This window comes from Bufo gargarizans, chromosome 6 (assembly GCF_014858855.1).
Source record: "Bufo gargarizans isolate SCDJY-AF-19 chromosome 6, ASM1485885v1, whole genome shotgun sequence".
In the NCBI taxonomy this organism is placed as follows: Eukaryota; Metazoa; Chordata; class Amphibia; order Anura; family Bufonidae; genus Bufo; species Bufo gargarizans.
Genome location: NC_058085.1, coordinates 327,247,665 through 327,271,455, shown reverse-complemented (window position 1 = coordinate 327,271,455; position 23,791 = coordinate 327,247,665). Strand labels below are relative to the sequence as shown.

Genomic DNA, 23,791 nt, shown 5'->3' with positions numbered 1-23,791 from the left:
TTAACACTAGATGTCACCTACAGTCCTATGTAACACTACAGATAACACAGTAATCTCTCTGAGTACAGATAATGTAGTAGATGTCTCCTGCAGTCCTACGTAACACCACAGATAGCAGTGATAACACTGAGTACAGATAATGTAGTAGATGTATCCTGCAGTCCTATGTAACACTACAGATAACACAGTAATCTCTCTGAGTACAGATAATGTAGTAGATGTCTCCTGCAGTCCTACGTAACACCACAGATAACACTGAGTACAGATAATGTAGTAGATGTCACCTGCAGTCCTATGTAACAATACAGATAACTGAGAAGAGGTAATGTAGTAGATGTCACCTGCAGTCCTACGTAACACCACAGATAGCAGTGATAACACTGAGTACAGATAATGTAGTAGATGTCACCTGCAGTCCTATGTAACACTACAGATAACACTGAGTACAGATTATGTAGTAGATGTCACCTGCAGTCCTATGTAACATCACAGATAACTGAGTAGAGGTAATGTAGTAGATGTCACCTGCAGTTAGGGTCGCCACTGGCTTCACCCAAGAAAGACGAACCTCACCAGCCACGCCCCCAAACTGATACACCACGCCCACCTCAGTGAAGCCACCACGCCCCCCCCCAGTTGCCGACCGGGGAATGAAAATGGGGGAGGAGAGGGAAGAAATTTCTATGGGGAAGGTGGGCTGGGGGTAGCCGGGGGGCTTCTCTCTCCCTCAGTCAGCCGCAGGGAGCCATGTCTGTGGCTCTAGTGACTGACTGGGGGTGAGAGACGCCTCAGTCAGTTGCTGCAGCTCACGCTCAGACAGCGCAATGCTACTGTCTGAGCGTGAGCTATTGCAAGGGTGGATATCCTTGTGTCCGTCCAGGCCCTGCGCCAGACGGAGGACAGGGAGCCAGAAAACCGGCCTAAAACCGGACGTCTGGCCACCCTACCTGCAGTCGTATATAACACCACCGATAACACAGTGATAACTCTTTGAGTACAGAAAATTTGGAGTAGAGGTCTCCTGTAGTCCTATGTAACACTACAGATAAGGACTGTATTTTTTGCCATCTAAGACGCACCTAGGTTGTAGAGGAGGATAATAAGAAAAAAATATTTTCCATTACACCTCAGGTCAGACCAGCAATCAGACCCCCAATTTTAAAGGGGTTCTGCATTTTGTTTAAACTTATGATCTATCACCCGGGACCCCCGCCGATCAGCTGTTAATCAGACCTCAGATCAGCCCCCCAATGCCTCAGATCAGCCCCCCAATGCCTCAGATCAGCCCCCCATGTCAGCCATCAGCCCCCCATGTCACATTTCTCCCCCTCCATGGCACATCACCCCCTCATTTTTACATCACCCACATGACCCCTATTGCGTCATATCCCGCCCCCCTCATGGCACTGGCACTGACCTACCACTCCAGTCGGCAGTCTGGCTGTGTGTGACTCACAGCATGAGTCACCACCACCAGCTCCCTCCAGTCCCTGCTGCTGCCCACCGCTGCAAGCCACGGCGCCACTCGCAATGCCAGTCACCCCCCCGACCAGCCATGCACACTCACGTGCTGCTCTGTGAGTGAGCTGCCGCCGGGGCCGCACGCACGGCACACACGCACGAGGCGCAGATGCGCAGGCTGGGGCGGGCACCCAGAGGACTCGGAGTACTCGCACCGTCGCACGCAAGTGAATTGATTTATTTAAAAAAAAAAGGTAAATTTTTCCGCCCGACCCCTTCTCTGCGCCGGGTGCGCCCTAAGGCAGCCGCTTGGTCTGCCTTATGGTAGCGCCGGGCCTGAGTAGATGTCACCTGCAGTCCTATGTAAAACTAAAGATAACACTGAGTACAGATAATGTAGTAGATGTCAACTGCAGTCCTATGCAGGGGCGGACTGGGAACTTAAAGTGGCCCCATGTTGTAGACAGATCCAAATATACAGAGGGTGGGGCAACACAAGTAGGCGGGGTCTGCAATACCATAACGCAAAATACCGTCCCATCAGAACCAAATACCACAGTGTAGTGCAATATACTGCCCCAAAAGCTGTCCCTCTGTGGTGGCCATCAGTAGATAGCATTTTATATTCTCCTACAGTTGTCTCTGAATTCAGGAGGCCACGTGTGGTCACTTTCTAGGTACCTCAATTCTCACACACTCTCACTGCCGAAAACTCATTATGTACCCAGCCAGTGGCAGGGTGTATGGCTTGGGCGGCCCCCTGGGCATCGGCCCACCAGGATATTTCCCTGTAAGATCTATGGCCAATCCACCCCTGGTCCTATGTAACACTGCAGATAACACTGAGTACAGATAATGTAGTAGATGTCACCTGCAGTCCTATGTAACACCACAGATAACACTGAGTACAGATAATGTAGTAGATGTCACCTGCAGTCCTATGTAACACTACAGATAACACTGAGTACAGATAATGTAGTAGATGTCACCTGCAGTCCTATGTAACACCACAGATAACACTGAGTAGAGATAATGTAGTAGATGTCACCTGCAGTCCTATGTAACACCACAGATAACACTGAGTAGAGATAATGTAGTAGATGTCACCTGCAGTCCTATGTAACACCACAGATAGCAGTGATAACACTGAGTAGAGATAATGTAGTAGATGTATCCTGCAGTCCTATGTAACACTACAGATAACAGTGATAACACTGAGTAGAGATAATGTAGTAGATGTTACCTGCAGTCCTATGTAACATCAAGGATAACAGAGCAATAACTCTGAGCAGATGTCACCTGCAGTCCTATGTAACACCACAGATAGATAACAGTGATATTCACACATTATTGAGACCACAGACATGTGAAAGAGGCGTCAGACTTTGGCGCTGCGGCAGCCCAGAGCGGCGGATCGGAGGGGTGCTGGACCCCCACTGCTGTGATAACGGGATCGGCTATCTATATCTGTAGCCCAGAGAACCTCTATTTTAAGAACCAGCAAACCCCTTTGACTCAGTATGTGGAGTAGTTTTTTCAATATGCAGCATTTTAAAAATTCTGACTGCTCAATCTCATAAAAAGTAAATGATCACACACAGAAACAAGCTACACTGATGAAAAGCAGTGCTAAACGGAGAAAAAGATGGCAGTGTAGCAGAGCTGAGTTTGTCATCTATTGATATCACGGTTTATTTTGTTTGAGCGTTTCCTCCACAAGCTTGGATGTAACATACTGTGCTATCCCATCTCAGTAAAGGCGGGTGCAAAAGAAACGACACATTCAGCTCTGCTACATCTGCAATCAGAACTCTTTTCTAACCAACAACATGACTCCCGCCCCAGGCCGGCGACAACAAACTTAGACTGTGAACTGCGCTGCGATTGGCTGCGTTGCCAGCCAATGAGGTGGAAGAAAAGTGCCGGGGAACAACCTAACAACGTTCGTGATTGGCAAACTGTTCAGCCAATGGGAAGACTCGCTCGGTAAAGGACCACCGTCTGCTCTCCAGCTACAGGCTGTGGGCGCTTCTCCGGAGACTTCTCCCGGGGATCGCTTGGAAGGGGACGGCGCCGTTCGCACCGGACATTGCTGGTGGCTGTGGTTTCTCTCATCACGAAAACCCCGTGTATCTGACCGCTGCCTGAGCCGTCCGGAGGGGGATGGAAGAGATGCGGCCTAGCGGCGGCCCCGCGTCCCAGCCCTTCCCCACCCTCTTCCCTCCTGGGCTCCATGCTATCTATGGAGAGTGCCGGCGCCTGTACCCGGAGCAGCCCAATCCCCTGCAGGTCACCGCTATCGTCAAGTACTGGTGAGTCCAGCTGTGTCCTGGCGGCACCGGTGTGTGGCGCCCTCTGGTGGGCTGAGGGTGTAATGGCTATTACAGGGGGCTCTCAGTGATTAGCATAGAAGTCAATGGAAATGGGGGATCTACTGAGGGATCCAGTCAGTGCTAGCGGTGCAGGAGCCCCCATAGCTGGCGAGGAGACCCCCCCCCCCCTTATTCTCAGGAACCAAAGCTACTAGAAATTGAGTATTTGTTGCCTTTTTCTATTTGTGTGATTTCTGCAGCAGGGAATTGTAGTGCTCCAACTCCCAGCATGCCCTCAGAACATGCTGGTGGTTGTAGTTACCTGTCTACCTTTGAGAAACTGTCGTTGACTACTACTACTTAGTGATCTGTGGTGCGGCTCCTTACTGGGGAATTACAAATAGATTCTGTCGCCGTCATTGAGAAAATCGGAAGTCTTCATCAGTCCCACCGATGGCTAGACGCCATGGGCTCTAATGGTCTTCTTCAGTCAATGATATCTTTGGAGACGGGTACACGGAGCTGACGGTCGGCTCGGTCATCTGCAAGGCCTGCTCGGCGTACGCAGGTTATAACCCTGTTCACACCATGCACAGCAGGTCGCCTCCGAGGCTCCTGTAGACTAGAGGATCTTGCCTCAGGATGTTTCTCAGTATTTGGAGCTTAGGGTCCCCCAGGTGAAATCTGAGCCTCCTGACGGCCATTGTTGGAGACACCCTGCCCCCGGGAATAAACAGACGGTGCGGGCTTGTTACTGGAGCTGCACGGACAGCACGCGTTTCCCTTGATCTTAAGCGTCTTTCACGTGTCCGCGTGCGTGATGATGTCCGTTATAGGAGGGTCAGTGTCTTATCAGTGAAGGGTTTTCCTTTTTTTTTTTTTTGTTCTGTATTTCACATGCACTGTCCTACCAATGGTCTGTGAAAACCACTGACAGAAGATGGACGGCATCCGTGTTCGCTCTGGTTTTCATGGACCCATAGACTTCAATGGGCGTGTTTGGTTCACGGCATGAATCGGAGTGCTGCCTTGTTTTTCCACTGGCCCACGGTTCATATAAAATCACTGATGTGTGACTACAGATTAAGGGCTCTCGCACATCAGCGAATCACATACACGTTCTCCCCGGACAGCGCACGTATCCATCTGTTTTATTCATGCGTCCCTGGTTTTCCACTGACCATGGGACCAACAGAGTGCACATGTAACAGGTCAGCCATAGGTACAGCTGCTGAGGGTACTTTCACACTTGCGGCAGAGGATTCCATTGCCGGAACTGCCTGCCGGATGCGGCAATCTGGACGCAAACTGATGGCATTTTGTCTGACAAATGCATTGAAATACCGGATCCGACTTTTTTTTTTTTTTTGCTTTTTTTTTAAAGGCCTGCACATGTGCAGACCGGAAATCCGGATCCGTTTTGCCTGAACACTTTTAATGCTGGATACGGTTTTCTGGAACACTTAGTACCGGATCCGGCATTAATACATTTCAATGTAAATTAATGCCGGAATGCCAGAGAGAAAACTGCAGCATGCTGCAGTATTTTCTCCGGCCACATACCTTAAGAGCGACTGAACTGATGCATCCTGAACGGATCGCTCTCCATTCAGAATGCATTAGGATAAAACTGATCAGTTCTTTTCCAGTATAGAGCCCCTAGCACGGAACTCAATACCGGAAAACAAAAACGCTAGTGTGAAAGTACCCTGACAGATGCTTTTTTTTTTACACGGGCCGAGGATCAGGGCAGCTATCGGGAAGGGACATGGACGCTGGTGCCCAGTAATCACCCTGTGTAAGGCTACTTTCACACTAGTGTTATTCTTTTCCGGCATTAAGTTCCGTCCTAGGGACTCTATACCGGAAAAGAACTGATCAGTTTTATCCTAATGCATTCTGAATGGAGAGCGATCTGTTCAGGATGTCTTCAGTTTAGTCTTTTTGACTTTTCAGGACGGAGATAATACCGCACCATGCTGCAGTTTTCTCTCCAGCCAAAATTCCGGAACGCTTGCCTGAACGCTGGATCCGGCATTCATTTCCATTGAAATGCATTAATGCCAGATCTGGTACCAAGTGTTTCGGCAAAATGTATCCAGTTTCCCGGTCTGCACATGCACAGACCTTTAAAAATGCGAAAATAAATAAATACTGTATCCGTTTTTCCGGATGACACCGAAGAGATGGATCTGGAATTTCAATGCATTTGTCAGATGGATCCGTCTACAAATGCTATCCGTTTGTATTCCAGCAACGGAACTGCCTGCTGGATCCTCACAATGCAACTGTGAAAGTACCCTGATTGTGCTACTGATCACCCGACAAACAAGCAAACGCTCTTCAGGTGAGGGATGGCGTCTTCCCTGTGCCTCCAAAAATCATGTACTGTGGGCAGCATGTAAGCAGGACTCCTATAGAATCCTGCAGAGCATTGCAGCCTGCGCATCACTTCCAGATCCTCTTATGTTCTTACTATTAGTTCACTTCTCGCCACCTCCGTGTTGTGCAATAATCTCGGTTTGTCTTGTATTTGTGACAACAGTAGTTAAGGCAGGTTGTTTAGGTCTTTGTGTGTTACTGTCCGGGGTGAATGTGATCTATTTGCTTAGCTCAATAAGAGGTGTAATTAAACATGATGGGGCCGGAGAACCTCCCTTCTCCCTAATGAACTCTGTAGTCAAGCAGCCAGTTTCTTGACAACCCCTCAGTGAGTTTAGACAGTAGCTGGCCCTGTCCCTAAAGGTGACCGCTCTGGTCCTCCACCCACTTTGGGAACATTCACATTGCCTACACGGACGGCTGCCGCCACGGATCCAGACCCTTTCAACTTGAATGGGCCCATGATCCATCTGCACTGCAAAAGAATAGAACAAGTTCTATTTTTTTGCAGAGCGGAGACACCCCACGGAAGTACTCCATAGTGCTTACGTAGGGTTCTGTGCGTCCGTTCCACACCGTGGCAACTGAATGGGTCTGCATCCGGGATGCAGGGAGCACACGGCTGGTCCCCCCCATATTGTGCGTGAGGACTAAGGATTCTTTCTTCCAGTTTTGCAAATGGAAAATTCACAACATGTTAAAGGGGTTGGCCCATCCGGGACATTGACTTACCACTATGATATGCTATCCATGTCAGGTAGGTGCGAGTTCCCCCTCCGGGACCCACTGCTATCTCCAGAAGGGGGCCCCCCAATGTGTGCAGAGAGCAGCCGCGCATGTGTGGCCACCGTCCGTTCACTGCTGTGTGTGCTCCAAAAAATAGCACAGCCGGTGCGCGGTCCTTCACTTTGGGGGGGGCCCATTCTGAAGGAAAATGCAGGTCCCACCTACTAACAACAGGTCCTTGATGTCCCCGATGGGCCAACCCCCTTTAGTATGACAGCAGGAAACTAAAGTGGCGCAGGAATTGACCCTTAACTCCGCAGCAGGTCCGTTCATGCCGTCTCCTTTATTATTCTCTCTAGTTTTGCTATGTGTATTGTCTACGCTCATATTTTACAAGCGCGTTTTCTTTTTAATGTGTATTTACATCCAGTAACACTATAGGTACCTGTTCAGTTTTTACTTTTCTGTTGTACTTTGAGCAGGTGACGCGTTTGCTCTTGACTCTTCACATAAGGGAATATTGAAGTAGTGACCTCTCTCTTCCTACCTTGCAGGTTGGGTGGACCCGATCCGCTGGACTATGTGAGCATGTACCGTAATCTGGGCAGCCCCGCACTCGATGTTCCTGAGCACTGGCATTATGTCAGCTTTGGGCTGAGTGATTTGTATGGAGACAACAGAGTGCATGAGTAAGTGACATGGGAACATTGCTTCTGGATATCTCTCTTTACCCCCGACCAGGGGTCGGCGGCCTCCGGCCTTCCAGATGTTGTGACGCTGCAATTCCCATTTCCCAGAATGTAAACCAGCTCAGCTATTATCAGAACTGCCATGGGAATGAGTGGAGCATGCTGGGATTTGTAGTTTCGCAACAGCTGGGGGTTGCTGACTCCTGCTCTAGATGCATCAGATTATTATTATTTTTTTTCTTCCCAGTAATATTATCTTTTTATATTGAAATCTTGCCACGTATATTACCATTTTCTATTTTTTGTAAGATCTTCCGCTGTGTTAGCCAGGGCAGAGAGCCGCTGAGAAAGTGCCCGCTGCTCTTGTGAGTCAGCCCTTCCTTGGTTTACATAGTCACCCATGTGTTGTCTGAGATGATTAAAAATGGTTGGCAGCAGTGATGACGTGACGTTTTTATGGGGAAAAAAAAGGGAAAATCGAAAGGCGGGATCCTTTTGGATCCACTTAAGGATTTGGCTAAACATTTCATGTGTGTTTCCAGCCTAAGGCCTCATGCACACAACCGTATTTTCAGTTCACGTCCGATCCGCATTTATTGCAGCTTCCACGTGGACCCGTTTCCTTCTGCGGGACCGCAGGAAATACAGACAGTATTATCCTTGCAGTGAAAACATCGTCACATCTGGCCCTTTCAAAGTGGAGAGGTGCAGAGAGAGCAGAGCCTCTAGGTGTAATGACAACGCCCCCGTTGCTCCTAGAGGATCATTTGCATATATTAAAACATCATTTTTCTCAGCAATGCGGGCACATATGAACATGGGACCAAATCGGATGCCTTCAGCTGCCAAGTGCACATGTAACAGGTCAGCCAGTGTCATAGGGACAAAACTGCTGACAGATGCCCTTTAATCCTAAGAGTAAGAGTCAGTTCACACGGCTGATTTTTGAGTGTTTTTTAGCGTGTGTTACGCATGTAAAATGTGTATAACTGCCTCTCATTAATTTGAATGGGAGTGAGCACTTGCTTCTTTTTTTACACGTGTACAAAAGAAGCAGCATGCCCTCTCTTGGGGCAGAATCGGCGCAGATTTCCACATTCAAATTAATGGAGAGCAGAAAAAACCCCGCCATTTTCGATGTGCGCGCACACAGGTATTTTTGCGTGTAAACGTGCCAAAAACGCTTGTGGGAAAAGTACTATAGAATTTAATAAAGTTTAGAATATTTTTTTTTTTTTTTTAAAGGGGAGTGTAGTTTCTTTGTTTTGGTACATAAAAGTGCAATTCTGGATATGGTCGCAAAAATTTTCATTGAAAAGCGCATTTCAGTTCTACGTACTTTAATGCGATTATTGGAGCTCATAGTGAACATACAGATGTGCTATTTTGGTGTCTAAAATGGCTCCTGGGATGAAGAAGGGTGGCGTCTCTATGGTTGACATGGAAACCAAGCTGTAGAGTCTAAAAAAACAAATATTTTGAAAATCGGCCGTGTGAAGTTCTTCACAACTTGTGCTTCTAGGAGGGACGTTCCTGAAAGTTCTGTTTGCTGTATATGGAGGGAGCTTGGTCCTAGTTTTTGATGAGCCTCTCTATCTTCTGTAGCTCCGGCCACCATCCCATCTCTTTCTATTAACAGATTAGTTAAAAACAAGAAAGTCAGTCATTTATTTATTTTTTTATTAAAAAATTTTTTGTCTTGTGTTGCCGGATCCGGCAAACTGTACGCAAATAGACACCATTTGTAGATGGATCCATCTCACAAATGCATTGCAATACCGGATCCGTCTCTCCGGTTGTCATCCGGAAAAACGGATCCGGTATTTATCTTTTTTTACATTTTTAAAGGTCTTCGCAGACCGCAAAACCGGATCCGTTTTGCCAGGAGCACTTGGTGCATTAATACATTTCAATGTAAAATAATGCCGGCGTTCCAGCAAGTGTTCCGGAATTTTGGAGTGAGAAGATACTGCAGCATGCTGTGGTATTTTCTCCGTCCAAAAACCGTACAGTGACTGAACTGAAGACATCATGACGCATACTGAACGGATTGCTCTCCATTCAGAATGCATGGGGATAAAACTGACCAGTTCTTTTCCGGTATTGAGCCCCGAGGACAGAACTCAAAGCCGGAAAAGAAAAATGCTAGTGTGAAAGTACCTTAAAGGGATTCTGTCACCTGCTTTTTCCATTTTAAGCTGACACCATCGCTATGTTGACTAAAGTACCTTATTTCCAGGAGTCTTCTTTTTACTTTATTTTGTTTTGTAGTTTTGATATAAAAGCGCTTTTTAAGTTATGCTAATGAGGCTCCAAGGTGCCCAGAGGGGCGTTTTTTTTCCACTCTCCGGTGCCCAGTGACGCCCCCCTGCAGTGCCCAAGAACGCCTCCTGATCCTCAAATAACCTCCCACAGCCCGGAAAACGGTTCTGCCCCCTCCCCACGTCATAGTCTACCTTATAGAAATGCCCCGTCCTTCTTCCTGTCTGCGGCCAGAAAACTTGTGCAGGCGCAGTACCGCCTGCGCGATCATCAACCTCCTGAGGGCAAAAGCGCTCAGGCTACATCACTGGGCTCGGCGCATGCCCAGTGAGACTTTTGAGGCTGTTGCCCTCAGGAGGTTGATTGCGCAGGCCGCAGGTGGTACCGCGCCTGCACAAGTTTTCTGGCCGCAGACAGGAAGGACGGGGCATTTCTATAAGGTAGACTATGACGTGGGGAGGGGGCCGAACCATTTGCTGTACTGTGGGAGGTTATTTGAGGATCAGGAGGCTGTCTTGGGCACTGGGCACCGGACAGTGAAAAAAAATATTTTTTATATCAAAAGGATAAAGTAAAAAGAAGACTCCTGGAAATAAGGTACTTTAGTGAACATAGCGATGGTGTCAGCTTAAAATGGTAAAAGCAGGTGACAGATTCCCTTTAAGAACAAAACTGCCCGTAGCAAAAAACAAAACACTTGTGTGATCTGCTTTTCATTCCCCGTAGACCTTCGGCTAATATCTGGAGAAGTTGTTCTTACTGCATAAAAACACAACTAAAAACTATGTATGAAGCCAGCTTTATTGTACTAAGAGCAATGTAAAGGGTTTCTCTCACTTCAGCTAATGGCATTTATCATGTAGAGAAGGTTAATACCAGGCACTTCCTAATGTATTGTGATTGTCCATATTGCTTCCTTTGCTGGCTGGCGTCATTTTTCCATCACATTATACACTGCTCTTGTCCAGGGGTTACAGCCGCCACTGAAATACAGATATGCGGTGGCCGGGACAGGAGCCGCTGCACATGCGTGTCTGTGTGAGCTCCCACTGTCCGGGCCACCCGAGAGAACGGTGCTTTTTCCTATGGTGTGCGAGCATGTCCACCGCTGCTGTATTGCAGGGTGGTCGTAACCCTTGAATATGACCAGTCTATAATGTGATGGAAAACTGAATCCAGCCAGCAAAGGAGGCAATATGGACAATCACAATACATTAGTAAGTGCCTTGTATTAACTTTCTCTGCAGGATAAATGCCATTTGCAGTTAGACAGCCCCTTTAAAGGAAATGTGTCACTGAAAATGTTATCTGCCAGTTAAAACCAAATAGTGACACATCTCCTTTTTGTTTTCTAATCTGTTTTTATTTTCTGATTACATATTATTATTTTTTATTCAATTTCCTGAACATGATTATGGGGGCAGCCATATTTCCTGAGCTGTTCTTAACAGCATTAAGAAAACTGCTTTACGGCAGCCCCATGGGCCATAGACACAATGGTCAGGAGGAAACCTCAGTGACTTCTATGGGTCATTGTACAGGGAAAGAATAGATAAGCTCCTGTTATCTACACACAGAGGTAATATCATTACAGGCAGGATTAGAATGACAGATAAGAAGGTGAGGCACAGATCAAGAAGTGGCGACTATTATTAGGCTTAGTGGTCCTAGTGAAAACTGCAGGATGTTGTGTTTTAGTTTTTTGTTTGTTATACACATATTTATAATGGAAAATTAAATACAAAATCAAAAATTCTTAAATATTTTCTGATGACACTTTTTCTTTAATGACTCTATGGACTTGTGCCATGACTGTGAAGCTGGCTGAAAGATCTTGTTTGAGGAGTCATTGATGAAGCAGGGCATACGCCGTAGATTTTGGATAACTTGGGCCCCTTGCAGACGAGTGATGGGAAACGGGGTCCTGCCCGTTTGACTTGGGTGTTCAGACCGGGAGCCTAAGTTTTAACCTCGGACGGCGCCAGGATGGAAAGTGTTAGGCCCCTTTCACACGAGCAAGTTTTCCCGCGCGGGTGCAATGCGTGACGTGAACGCGTAGCACCCGCACTGAATCCTGACCCATTCATTTCAATGGGTCTGTGTATATGAGCGTTGTTTTTCATGCATCAGTTCTGCTTTGCGTGAAAATCGCAGCATGTTCTATATTCTGCGTTTTTTCACGCAGCCCTGGCCCCATAGAAGTGAATGGGGCTGCGTGAAAAACGCATTGCATCTGCAAGCAAGTGCGGGTGCGATGCGTTTTTCACTGATGGTTGCTATGAGATGTTGTTTGTAAACCTTCAGTTTTTTATCACGCGCGTGAAAAATGCATCAAAACGCATTGCACCCGCACGGAAAAAACTGAACTACTGAACGCAATCGCAGACAAAACTGACTGAACTTGCTTGCAAAATAGTGCGAGTTTCACTGAACGCATCCGGACCTTATCCGTCGCGCTCGTGTGAAAGGGGCCTTAACGTAGCATCGTTCGTCTGAACGTGGCCTTAAACTATTCTTTGCAACCTGAAATGGTCGGCTTCAGCAGAGAGCGACTTGCTAATGCACTTCTTCTTCCTTTTTTTTTTTTTTTTTTTTTTTTTTTTTTTTGCCCAGCCTGTTCCCTGTAGATGTTTTAATGTTGGCAAATTGTGCAGCCATTCCAGAAGTGGCTGCGGAGGCTCTGCCAAGACGTGTATATTGTGTGAGGCACTGAGGGAGCCGTATGCGGGGGGTTGTCTTCTCCGAGGCCTTTGTGAACAGCTTGAGGTCACAGGAGTAATGCGCTGCTCAGTGTATGTCTCGCTCCCCAGGAAGCCTGGCACTTCTCTGCTGTCAGGAGGAGGGGGGGGGGGGGGGCACTTCTCTGCTGTCGGGAGGAGGAGGGGGGGGGTACTTCTCTGCTGTCAGGAGGAGGGGGGGGGGGCACTTCTCTGCTGTCAGGAGGAGGAGGGGGGGGGTACTTCTCTGCTGTCAGGAGGAGGGGGGGGGGGCACTTCTCTGCTGTCAGGAGGAGAGGGGGGGGGGCACTTCTCTGCTGTCGGGAGGAGGAGGGGGGGGGGTACTTCTCTGCTGTCAGGAGGAGGGGGGGGGGGGCACTTCTTTGCTGTCAGGAGGAGGGGGGGGGGGCACTTCTTTGCTGTCAGGAGGAGGGGGGGGGCACTTCTTTGCTGTCAGGAGGAGGGGGGGGGGGCACTTCTTTGCTGTCAGGAGGAGGGGGGGGGCACTTTGCTGTCAGGAGGAGGGGGGGGGCACTTCTTTGCTGTCAGGAGGAGGGGGGGGGGGCACTTCTTTGCTGTCAGGAGGAGGGGGGGGGCACTTCTTTGCTGTCAGGAGGAGGGGGGGGGGCACTTCTTTGCTGTCAGGAGGAGGGGGGGGGCACTTCTTTGCTGTCAGGAGGAGGGGGGGGGGCACTTCTTTGCTGTCAGGAGGAGGGGGGGGGGCACTTCTTTGCTGTCAGGAGGAGGGGGGGGGGCACTTCTTTGCTGTCAGGAGGAGGGGGGGGGCACTTCTTTGCTGTCAGGAGGAGGGGGGGGGCACTTCTTTGCTGTCAGGAGGAGGGGGGGGGGCACTTCTTTGCTGTCAGGAGGAGGGGGGGGGGCACTTCTTTGCTGTCAGGAGGAGGGGGGGGGCACTTCTTTGCTGTCAGGAGGAGGGGGGGGGGCACTTCTTTGCTGTCAGGAGGAGGGGGGGGGGCACTTCTTTGCTGTCAGGAGGAGGGGGGGGGCACTTCTTTGCTGTCAGGAGGAGGGGGGGGGGCACTTCTTTGCTTTCAGGAGGAGGGGGGGGGCACTTCTTTGCTGTCAGGAGAGGGGGGGGGCACTTCTTTGCTGTCAGGGGGCACTTCTTTGCTGTCAGGAGGAGGGGAGGGGGGGGGGGGGGGGGCACTTCTTCACATGTCTCCCGGCCGAGTGCTGTAAAATCTACATGAGAATTTTCTCTCTGGCCATGATCATACCGTGAAAAGGGGAAAGAGAATAATTTTTGTATTGCTTTCCTATGAAGTTGGCATTAGGTCCAGGCTGGATGACGACTTACCTCGTGTGGTGTTTGAGACACAAAGCGATTATTCCCCAAAAATTTTTTTCCCCTATTGTATAAACTGACACATTTTACTTTCTTGCCCTGAACTATTGGAAAATCTCCACACTGTCAGTTTACATTGACTTTTTTTATGATAGCTATGTCGCATTAAAGTTTGTCAGCCGCAACCGTTTGTAACCAAAACATACATTTTTAGCCATTCATGTTTGGGGGGGAGTTTTTTTTTTTCCTTAAAAAGCATAGTTTTTGTCTCTCAGAAACCTGCGTGCTTATCTGTGTCGCCGCAGGTGGACCTGGTGTGGGCGTCTCGACTGAACAAAATATGCAGAGCTCAGGCTTCCTTTACATTTGCACTCTAGGCCTTATTAAAAATGTCATTAGATTTAGGCCCCTTTCACGCGACCTTGTCAAATTGCGGACTGCAAACCACAGATCCACAAAGCATGGACAGCAGCTGTGTGCACCTCGCATCACAGTGCGGCCCCATTGACTTCAGTGGATCCGTAATATGCAGCCAAAGGTAGGACGTGTCCGATCTCTCGCGGGGTGGCCACACTGACTGGAAGGGCCAATTTAACTCCCTAATTGGCCTCTCTTTCGATAGCTGCACTGTCGTGCCTCTAGTTATGTGACCTCGCAGTATACGACTTGGATCAGTGACCTTTCGTGTTGTAATCTCATGTGCCCTTCCTGGCTCTCACAGCTCAGAGGAGCGGTCGTGTTATCAGTGACACATTTAGGAAAACATGAAGACTGGCGCATTCATGCACTGGTGTCAGATGCACCTGATTTGTTAAGGGGCACCTCTGCCCTGCTGGGTGCCAGGAACCGAAGTCTACGCCAGCTACAGGCTTCAGACTTCAGCTATAACTGCCACATTCAGGCGAAAGTTATAGTAAATGCGTTGGGCGGCGCAAAGCCACGTTCCCTGTTCTTGTGGCGCTGTGTTCAGGAGGAACGCCACGGAGCTGATCATGAGAAATGTATTTTGGGCACTGAAGTTAGATGACGCCTTTAACAGGAAGAATAGCTTTATATTTACTTTATGATCCCGTTAGAACAGCAAAACTTGACAGATCCCATTATAAGTCTGGATAGGCCATCCGTGTTCGATTGGTGTGGATCCCAGTTCTTGGCCGATCATCAGAATGAAGGGGCCAGAGCAGAGTGCCCCTCGTATGGTGTGCCTCATTATCCTAACCTCACATCAACCTCAAGTCAATCCAGTTTTAGGACCTCTTTCAATTACCCGGAGCAGAGATACTGGAGGACCAGACATGTCCGTGCATTAGACGGCTCACAGTGAGTAGCCTGATCATGGTAGGTTTCATTTCCCCTGTTGAGGTGATCCATCGGAATTGGTTCGGAGTTCTCCAGAAGTTACAGCCGATCACGGCTGGTCCCTGTAGAATGGCCCCATGATCGGCTGACTTTTGGGCATCCCTGCTAACAGAAAAAGTGGATCGTGGTAACCAATTCACCACTTTCCAGCAGGAGAACTTGGTTGCATCAGTCAGAACATTTGGTGGACACGCTTCATAAAGTTTCTGGTTTGGTAGTTGGCGTTTAATCCTCCAAGAATTTGAGCTCAGGATAAAATTTCTCCCAATCAAGACAAACACGTCTTTTGTGAGGGAAACGTTTATGTGACGGGGGACACTGGATCATGGATGTTTATCAGGGGTTTCATAGGGAAGTGTAGGGTAGTCTCTATGTAGTGAGCGGCTGGTGGGACATTTTATACTGCAGATGTCCGATCACTGGAGGGAAAGTCATCCAGTTACTACCAGCGTGTTTGGTGAATAATGTAATTAACTTCACATTTATAACGTCCGTGCACTGCCTTTGACAGCATAAATAAAAAATGGTTTGTGATTGTGAGGGGTTGTCCTAAACTAATAAAAGGGAGTGACCGGCAGGAAAGTGTCAAATAACGCACCGTGGTTCTCGATCCCACCCTTCTGTGATTGCTTAGTGGTCACGTGCCTTTTGTACACTCGTCACCGCTGAGGCCAGACATAAGGATGTTTTGGTCATGTTTTTCACACCTGGTTTCCTGCACCCTGGCTCAGTGGTTAGGTCCTGGGTTCGAATCCGACTAAGGACAACATCTGCATGGAGTCTATGTTCTCCGTGTGTTTGCATGGGTTTCCTCCGGGTACTCGGGTTTCCTCCCACACTGCAAAGACATACGGATAGGGACAGTGTGATGCTAATGTCTGTACCGCGCTGCGGAATATGTCAGATCTATAGAAGTGAAAAAAAAAAAATATATATATATATATATATATATATATATATATATATATATATATATATATATATATATATATATATATATAATCCTCCAAGCGATCGATCTTCCCCATATTGCTGAGGAGATTGCTGCATGTACTGTAATGGTGGCGGTCTCCTCCGCTTTTGCAGCAGCACTTTTCCTGACTTTATTATATTGCTTTTATTATTTTCCCATGTACAGATGGATGGTCATTTTAGTTGCCTAATGCCAAATAAAAGAGAATGTGTCTTCAAATTATAACCTGTTACTCACGTTTTTATGTTAATTGCTATTTATTTATTTTTTTAACTTTCCATGTCACTATCTATATTTAAAAAAATAAAAATTTCTAATGGCTTAATAACAAGCTGACACTTCCTTTTTGTATAGAGTTTACATTTCATTAAAATTACAATGACAGGGCAACATTGGATCCACCATTCACACTAGAGCCTGTATTACACTGCCTGATTTTTCGGCAGATAATAGATATCATGCGACCGCATATTAGTGATCACCTTGCAGTGTAAGGCCTCATGCACATGGACGTTCCGTTTTTTGCGATCCGTAAATTGCGGATCCCCAAAACACGGAAGCCGCCTGTGTGCCTTCCTCAATTTGCGGAACAGAACAAGAGGCCCATTGTAGAAATGCCTATTCTTGTCTGCAAAACGGACAAGAATAGGACATGCTATATATTTTTTTTTTTTTTGCCGGGCCACAGAACGGAGCAACGGATGCGGACAGCGCACTGAGTGCTGTCTGCATCTTTTGCGACAGCCCCCCCCCCCCAGTTGAGTTGAAGTGAATGGGTCCGCACCCGAGCCATGGACCACAACAACGGTCATGTGCATGAGGCCTAATACTACCGCCAATTCAGATCTTTTGACATGTTAAATTGTTTGCAGATGGTGGTGTCTAGTAGTGGTCTACTGCCTGTACACCACTATACAGCATGGGGGATCTCCCCCCATATTGCTGAGGAGATTGCTGCATGTACTGTAATGGCGGCGGTCTCCTCCGCTAGTGAGCAGGCAGACAATCTGACAGTCTGCGACATCAGGCTGTGCACTACAGGCTTTTGGTCACAGCTTATCTGTTCCCTTCCCTGTACAATGACCTCTTCACAGGTCACAGAGGAAGTCTGGACAGCTCTCGCATAGGCCAATATGGCTGCTGTAAATCAGATCTCTAAACGGGAAGCCTTGACATATGATTAGACCCAGTGGCCGGTGTGAAAGCCGCACAATTTTTATGAATTTTTATTTAAATAGAGCACTGACCTGCCGGAGTCTGAGGCGTGCTGTCTCTGCCCTCCTCCTGACCGTGACTGGTGCGTTCCTTTCCTGTCGTGTATAGAAAAGAAACAAGTCACTCATCATCCAGAAGTGCGGGATGTCCGGACTCTAAAAGTACCGCCTGCCATCACAAAAAATGAAATCTGTGGGTCTGTCACTGCACTCGGTGAGGAGCACACAGTGGAGGTGGCGGGTCCCTTTAAACAATAGGTTGTTTTCTGATGAGGCGTTCCCTTTTAAAATAACATTGTTAGTAAGTTGATTTGCCTGATGACTGGACGGACCTGTGTGGCTTCCTGCACATGTGCTGCGTCATCTGCTTGGAAATCCACTCGATCACGTTCTGTAAGTAAATGTTTGGTCACAGGGTGCCGGTCGGCTGGCGGCTCTGAGTGCTACATCAATAACCCCCGGTAAATGAAGGCTTTATGCCTGTGTGCTGGAGGTAGACCTCCCCTGAAGAAAGGCCGCACATATGGAAGCCTTTTCCTGCAGTGTATTTGGTTTCAGATTGTGATTTGTTTGAGTGGAGTTAACACCATCAATAAGACAGAGGCGCAGAGGCCACCAACAGAGAGGGACGGGCTGCTATTCATCAGCGGATAGTAATCACCCAGGCTCTTTACCCCCTTCATAACATTATTCCAATGCATTGCTGAAAGCCGCTCCGTTTTTCTTTTATTAAATTTTTTTTTTTTTTGTTCGTAGAAATCCTAATGAATTGCATGTGGGATGTTATCTAGAATGTAACCAGAATATTTGTTACAAAAATATGGAGACATCCAGCTTCCATAAAAATCCGGAGCTTATCTATACAAGAAGATAAAAATCCATAGACAAACACCGCTATTGCCTGTCTGTACGGCTTTTGTATAAATAAACTATGGACTCTTATGGAAGCTGGATTTTCCCCTATTGTGTAAAGACTGGTACACCCGATCCAGGTGTGAGCCCTGTTTCCGGGAATTACTCACAGCTCATCTGGACTTGTGCTTTATACTCAGAATATCTGAGAAATGCTAGGGAAAATGGGGCTGCTGGACGTCTCTGTGCCGCTTATCTTTACGGATGATAAAGGGACCATCCTTAGACGTGCCACGTTGCATAATACGTTGTCCTATTCATGTGAGTGGGGCTTAGCTGTACTGGCAGACACTGCTCATGGGTAGTAGGAATAAAGGCAATTCTGGCCGAGCCCTTTACAGAACCGCTGAGGCAGTATCATAGACTAATGGAATGGCCGGAGAAACAACGTTTTCTCAGACATGCATAGGCCTGTGCTCAATGCATGTGAACCTTACGTTTGGCATGTGCCTCAAGTTACAATATCGATTGGTTCCGGGATGACCATTTGTATGTTGAAACCTTTTTTTTTACTTGAGAAATTGGTTCAAAAGCTCCAAAATGTCATCCAAGATAAGAGAAAATGAAGATTTAAGAAAAATAAGCAGATAACTAAAGGAGCAGATTATTGGGAACAAACTAAATAATTTGTATCCTTATTGCTGACACCTCAGTCACTTCTGTATCTCTCGGAGATGATGTGCACAGATCCTTATAAACAGAAAAGGATAAATGACGTGTACATGGGCATCCCCCTTGCTCACTGTCTGTACCCTTCTCACCTGTCTGTGGCATTCCTACAGCCGGGAGGGCTCATCGGTACAGTGAACAGGTGGTCCCGTACACTGCACAGACAGGCAGTGGTGGGCTCCCGTGTACGGCCTTGTGCGCTGATTCTCTGTTCACACGCAGCAGTGAACGGAGGGCATAAACTGCATGTACACACAACCAATTCAGCAATGGTCACTGCTAAGATAGCTGAGGCTAACCCAAATTCGGAAAACACTACACTATTTAAATCCCACGGGCGCCTTATAACTGATACATACCTCTCATTATAAATTGACTAAAATTGCCCTTTTAATAGGTGTCTATATTAAAATTGTGCAAAACCACATTCATCCGCAACACCACTAGAGATGGGGGGGGGGGGGGGGGCTATGATACCGGGTCTCTTACATCTATTTTGCCCTGCCAATCCTAATGTCCTATGCTAGCTAACGGTCCCTCCTTGTTCTTGCGCTGTGAGAGCGACTGCCCAGCTTCGTCAATTGCTAAGGGAAGGACCTTTTATTGCATACATTTTATCATTGATTAGCAATAAGTCCCTAGAACATAAATAAGTAAGGGACACAAATGTCAATACAAGAAATTGTCCCAATTCGTTACATTGGTTACAAACCAACTCATCAATTCCTAAGTGCCTCATTGTAAAGACACAAAGTATCACATTTGATTGCTCCCACCCAGGTTGGCGATGATCAGTCGCCCCAATCCTGGATTTATACTGTATTCAGTACATAGTCATGCAAACCCAAACGAGGCTAGAATACATTAGAATTAGCCCAATGATAATTCAAACATCAAAAAAGCAGCGAGATACTTGGCTCTCCTCCTCATATGTGGGTGAACATGGAGTGGAATTGTCCTGTGTGTGGCAGCGGTACAGACGGCGTCCTCAATGGTGATTTTTGAAACTGCTGCCTGGGACGCCGATCCCGCTCTCCTGAATCACATGACTAGTCACGTGCAAGTCACATGACCGGAGTGAGACGCGCAAGTGATCTGTGTGCATCTCCTCCGGTCACAGTGCGATGAGACGGTAAAAGGGCAGGGAGGGGGAGGTGATTGAGGCAAAACATCCTCCTTCACCTCCACACCCATTGATCTTGGAAATATAGTAAAGTGCTCCCTGTCCGTATGGTGGCGATCCACGGAGCACTAGGGCTTAGATTGGCAAGGGGTAAGAAAGTCTAACTGATGGGACATCTCCATTATTTTCCAGGATAAATAGCTTGTCGGCATTGTTTCATATTTCTTTACCCGAAGTACATATATAGATGGCTATATGTGAAACCATACAATCTATTGGGTCGTGTCACATCAAAGTACACACCTCCATCATCATCATATTTGCTCACATTATTCTTCAGACTGAGACCCTCAGTCAATTGTCTCACAAATCATTAATATATGTATAGTTAGATATAGCAGCCATATAGCAGTGGCTCATTAAGCCGGGCACCTCAGAGAAAGGTTCCTCGAAAGGTGATGCCCTAAATCGGTCTTGAAAAGGGGCTTATCAGAGAGCCCTTAAGAGTAATCTAACTGAACTCTTATATCCTCGTACGTAATTCAAAAATCCACCAGGTCTCTCTTTGCAGGATTTTTTTTTTTTTGTCCCAATCACCCCCTCTCATTGGGGGAAGACGGGACACCATTTCAATACCCATGAATTTGATTCCTAAATAAATTCCCCTATGGGGGCTTTTAATATGCTTGGCCAATGGGGTGTCTTTACTGTGTCGCATGTCACCCAGGTGTTCACCAATACGCCTCCTTAGCCCACTATTCCAGGCCACATCCACATGTCGCTTTGTAGATGACTCCCCTAGACTGACAATTGTCTGATCACGTATCTCTTTTGGGTGACGCAACTGGTGAATTCTCGTCCCTGGGTGATATGTGCTCATGCCACACATCCACTACAGTGATGGCACCCACATATCGGGCGCAGCCAACTTCCTCCTGTGTTTTTTAGATGGATCGCTGAAGTAGCTATGGACTAATCTGTCTCGTAGGCTACGTCCCCTCCAATATGTAAGCTGTGGGGTCTCCAAAATGGCATCCTTAATATCAGGATTCATTTGGAGAATCCCCCAGTGTTTTAGAATCGCTTCTCAAATCTCCTTGGCTGCTCCATCATAAGTGGCAATGAAACATATTGGATTAGCCACATTCTGTTTTTTACGAGGATATAAGAGTTCAGTTTGATTTACTCTTAAGGGCTCTCTGATGAACCCTTTTCAAAACTGATTTAGGGTATCCCCTTTGGAGGAACCTTTCTCTGAGGTCCCCGCCTTGCTGAGATACTCTACCTCTAAGGATGAGCCATTTCTCCTAATCCTCAGATATTGCCCAGTAGGGATTACCTGTTTTAGGGGCTGCGGGTGATGGCTGAATTTACGAGCCCCCTGAAGAGTTGGTTTGTATTGACATTTGTGTCCCCCTACCTATCTATGTAGCTGGGACAATTTGTGGACAATTCTTTGTATTGACATTTGTGTCCCTTACTTATGTTCTAGGGACTTATTGCGTAGATTATCATTGATTAGCATTAAGGTCCTTCCCTTGGCACTTGACGAAGCCGTGCAGTCGCTCTCGCAGCGCAGGGACAAGGAGGGACAGTTAGCTAGCATAGGACATTAGGTTTGTCAGTGCAAAATAGATGTAAGAGACCCGGTATCATGGCCCCCATCCCAAGTCTCTAGTGGCGTTGCACAATTTTAATATATACACCAATTTTAGTAAATTTATAAAAAGTTATGTATTATAAGGCACCTGTGGGATTTAAATAATGTAGTTATTTCATAAACTGCTTATTCTTTAGGAATAAAAAAGAAACTACAACTATTTTTTAAGATTTTTTTAATCTTTTTCAGATACACAGGACTTGATGGACCCAGTGGTTTTGGCTTTGAGCTTTCCTTCAGGCTAAAGAGAGAACCAGAGGAATCTGCGCCCCCAACATGGCCAGCAGAATTGATGCAGGGTCTTGCAAGATACGTGTTTCAGTCTGGTAAGTATCCGTTGTCCTCTGCCGTCTACTATGTGGTTGAGTGAATTGAGGATCGTTCTTTTAGAAGTGTGCGACAAAGTTTTTGGTAACACCTCTTGTGTACCTGAATATGGAAGTATGCCAGTGTTACTGTCCTAGAGGCCAGGTTGGTGGCAGTTCGAGAGTCAAAATCCTCCTGATGAGTTCCCCTTTAATGAGCATTTTCATCCATATAAACCCTTTTAGTGCTTGTTTCATTGGCCTGAAAATTCATCAATTCTTATCCTTTTAGTCTGACTCCTTCACCCGTCCCAGTCTGGATGCCACGATGTGAGAAGAAACAACCACTTCTTGTATATCTCATACAGAGCAGCAGGGTCACTGTTATTAGGCTGGAATTGCACATTGGGGCAGGTTTCCTAATTGTATAGAAGGTGTGAATTCAAGGCACTATTACACTGACCGATCAGCCAGGCGACTGTTGGGAGGGAAACGTTCCTCCCGCCAAGTGCATGCTCAGTAGAGGGACTAGCAATCGCTAATGCATTGCTCATCCCTATAATTATCATTGTTTGCCGGCAGCAGATCGCCCATTACATAGCGCGATCTGCCGCCGGCAAATAAAGATTTTTAAACATGTTAAAAGATTGCGATTACCCGATTGCTCATTCATCGGGTAATTGACGGCAGTATTATACTGTCAGATCATTGCTAATGGCATTCTTATGATCATCTTAGCGATTATCTATTGGTATAATAGGGCCTTTAGACATGCTCCGAATTTATCACAGCGGCTCAGGCTGGATGGTGAATTTGGTGCATGGCTAGACACCTGTCTACCAACTATTGGTTTGCTTAGTTTTGCAGAATTTTACACCAGAATTCTGGTGCCATTTTGGCGTTAAATGTCACAAAGTAGGTTATACAAGGTTACAATCTCTATACCTAGATGTGCCGTTTACCCCAGAATCCAGGTGCACTCACATTAGTAAATGTGGTCCATTCTGTTTTTGGAGCTAGTCAGGAGTGGATCCAGTCGGAAGGGGAAGTATAAATGAATTACTGATACTTTGCCCTGTTTGATCCACTTCTGTCTTTGGCTCTAAAAAACAAAACGCTGCATGTGTGATTCCAGCTCTAGGGTACGGCCACACCAGACGAGTTCTCTTTAGGGAAATTTCTGCTGCAGATCTTTTGTTTCCGCCGTATGTGCTACATGTAGATTTGCAGCACATTTCACACTAACTATGCATTGCAAAGAGTGAAATCCACAGTGGAAGTTCACAGCATGAATTGACATGCTGCGGATTTAAAATCCACACCACAGGTTAATTTATGCTTCAGTTTTTTGTTTGTTTTTTGGGGATTTGTGTAAATTTTATCCACTTTGCTGCTTCTGTAAAATGCTGTGGATTTGCTGCACACACATCCACAGTGGCAAATGGACATCGTATATGTCCCGTATGGACTTGCCCTTATACTAATGTATGCTTCACTACTACTATGCAAATTCAGTATTTAAATGAATTTAAATCAGATCTCCGAAAACCTTTTTGTGAATCCTCTGAACAGATTTGCTAATTTCTAGTAGTTTGCAGTAGATCTTCCACGTCTGGGGATTAGAGTCGTCAAATGTTCTTTCAGGCTGTGGCTCCCCTGCGGGCGAGCTAATTTTCTCTGTACAATGGGCCATACTGGTGCTGGACAAATCCCATGAGTCA

General features: G+C 46.9%; 1 protein-coding gene across 2 annotated transcripts in view; it reads left to right on the top strand.

Annotated features, from left to right (window-relative positions):
* Positions 1-3,439: 3,439 nt before the first annotated feature.
* The window catches only part of SUFU (SUFU negative regulator of hedgehog signaling), a 55,173-nt gene continuing 34,821 nt past the window's right edge, over positions 3,440-23,791 (top strand). For both annotated transcript variants that reach the window (XM_044298934.1, XM_044298933.1), the window contains exons 1-3: positions 3,440-3,773; positions 7,436-7,570; positions 21,955-22,091. In XM_044298934.1, the coding sequence (XP_044154869.1) occupies positions 3,625-3,773; positions 7,436-7,570; positions 21,955-22,091 (421 nt within the window). In that variant the 5' untranslated portion in view covers positions 3,440-3,624. The remainder of the gene's footprint in view (positions 3,774-7,435; positions 7,571-21,954; positions 22,092-23,791) is intronic.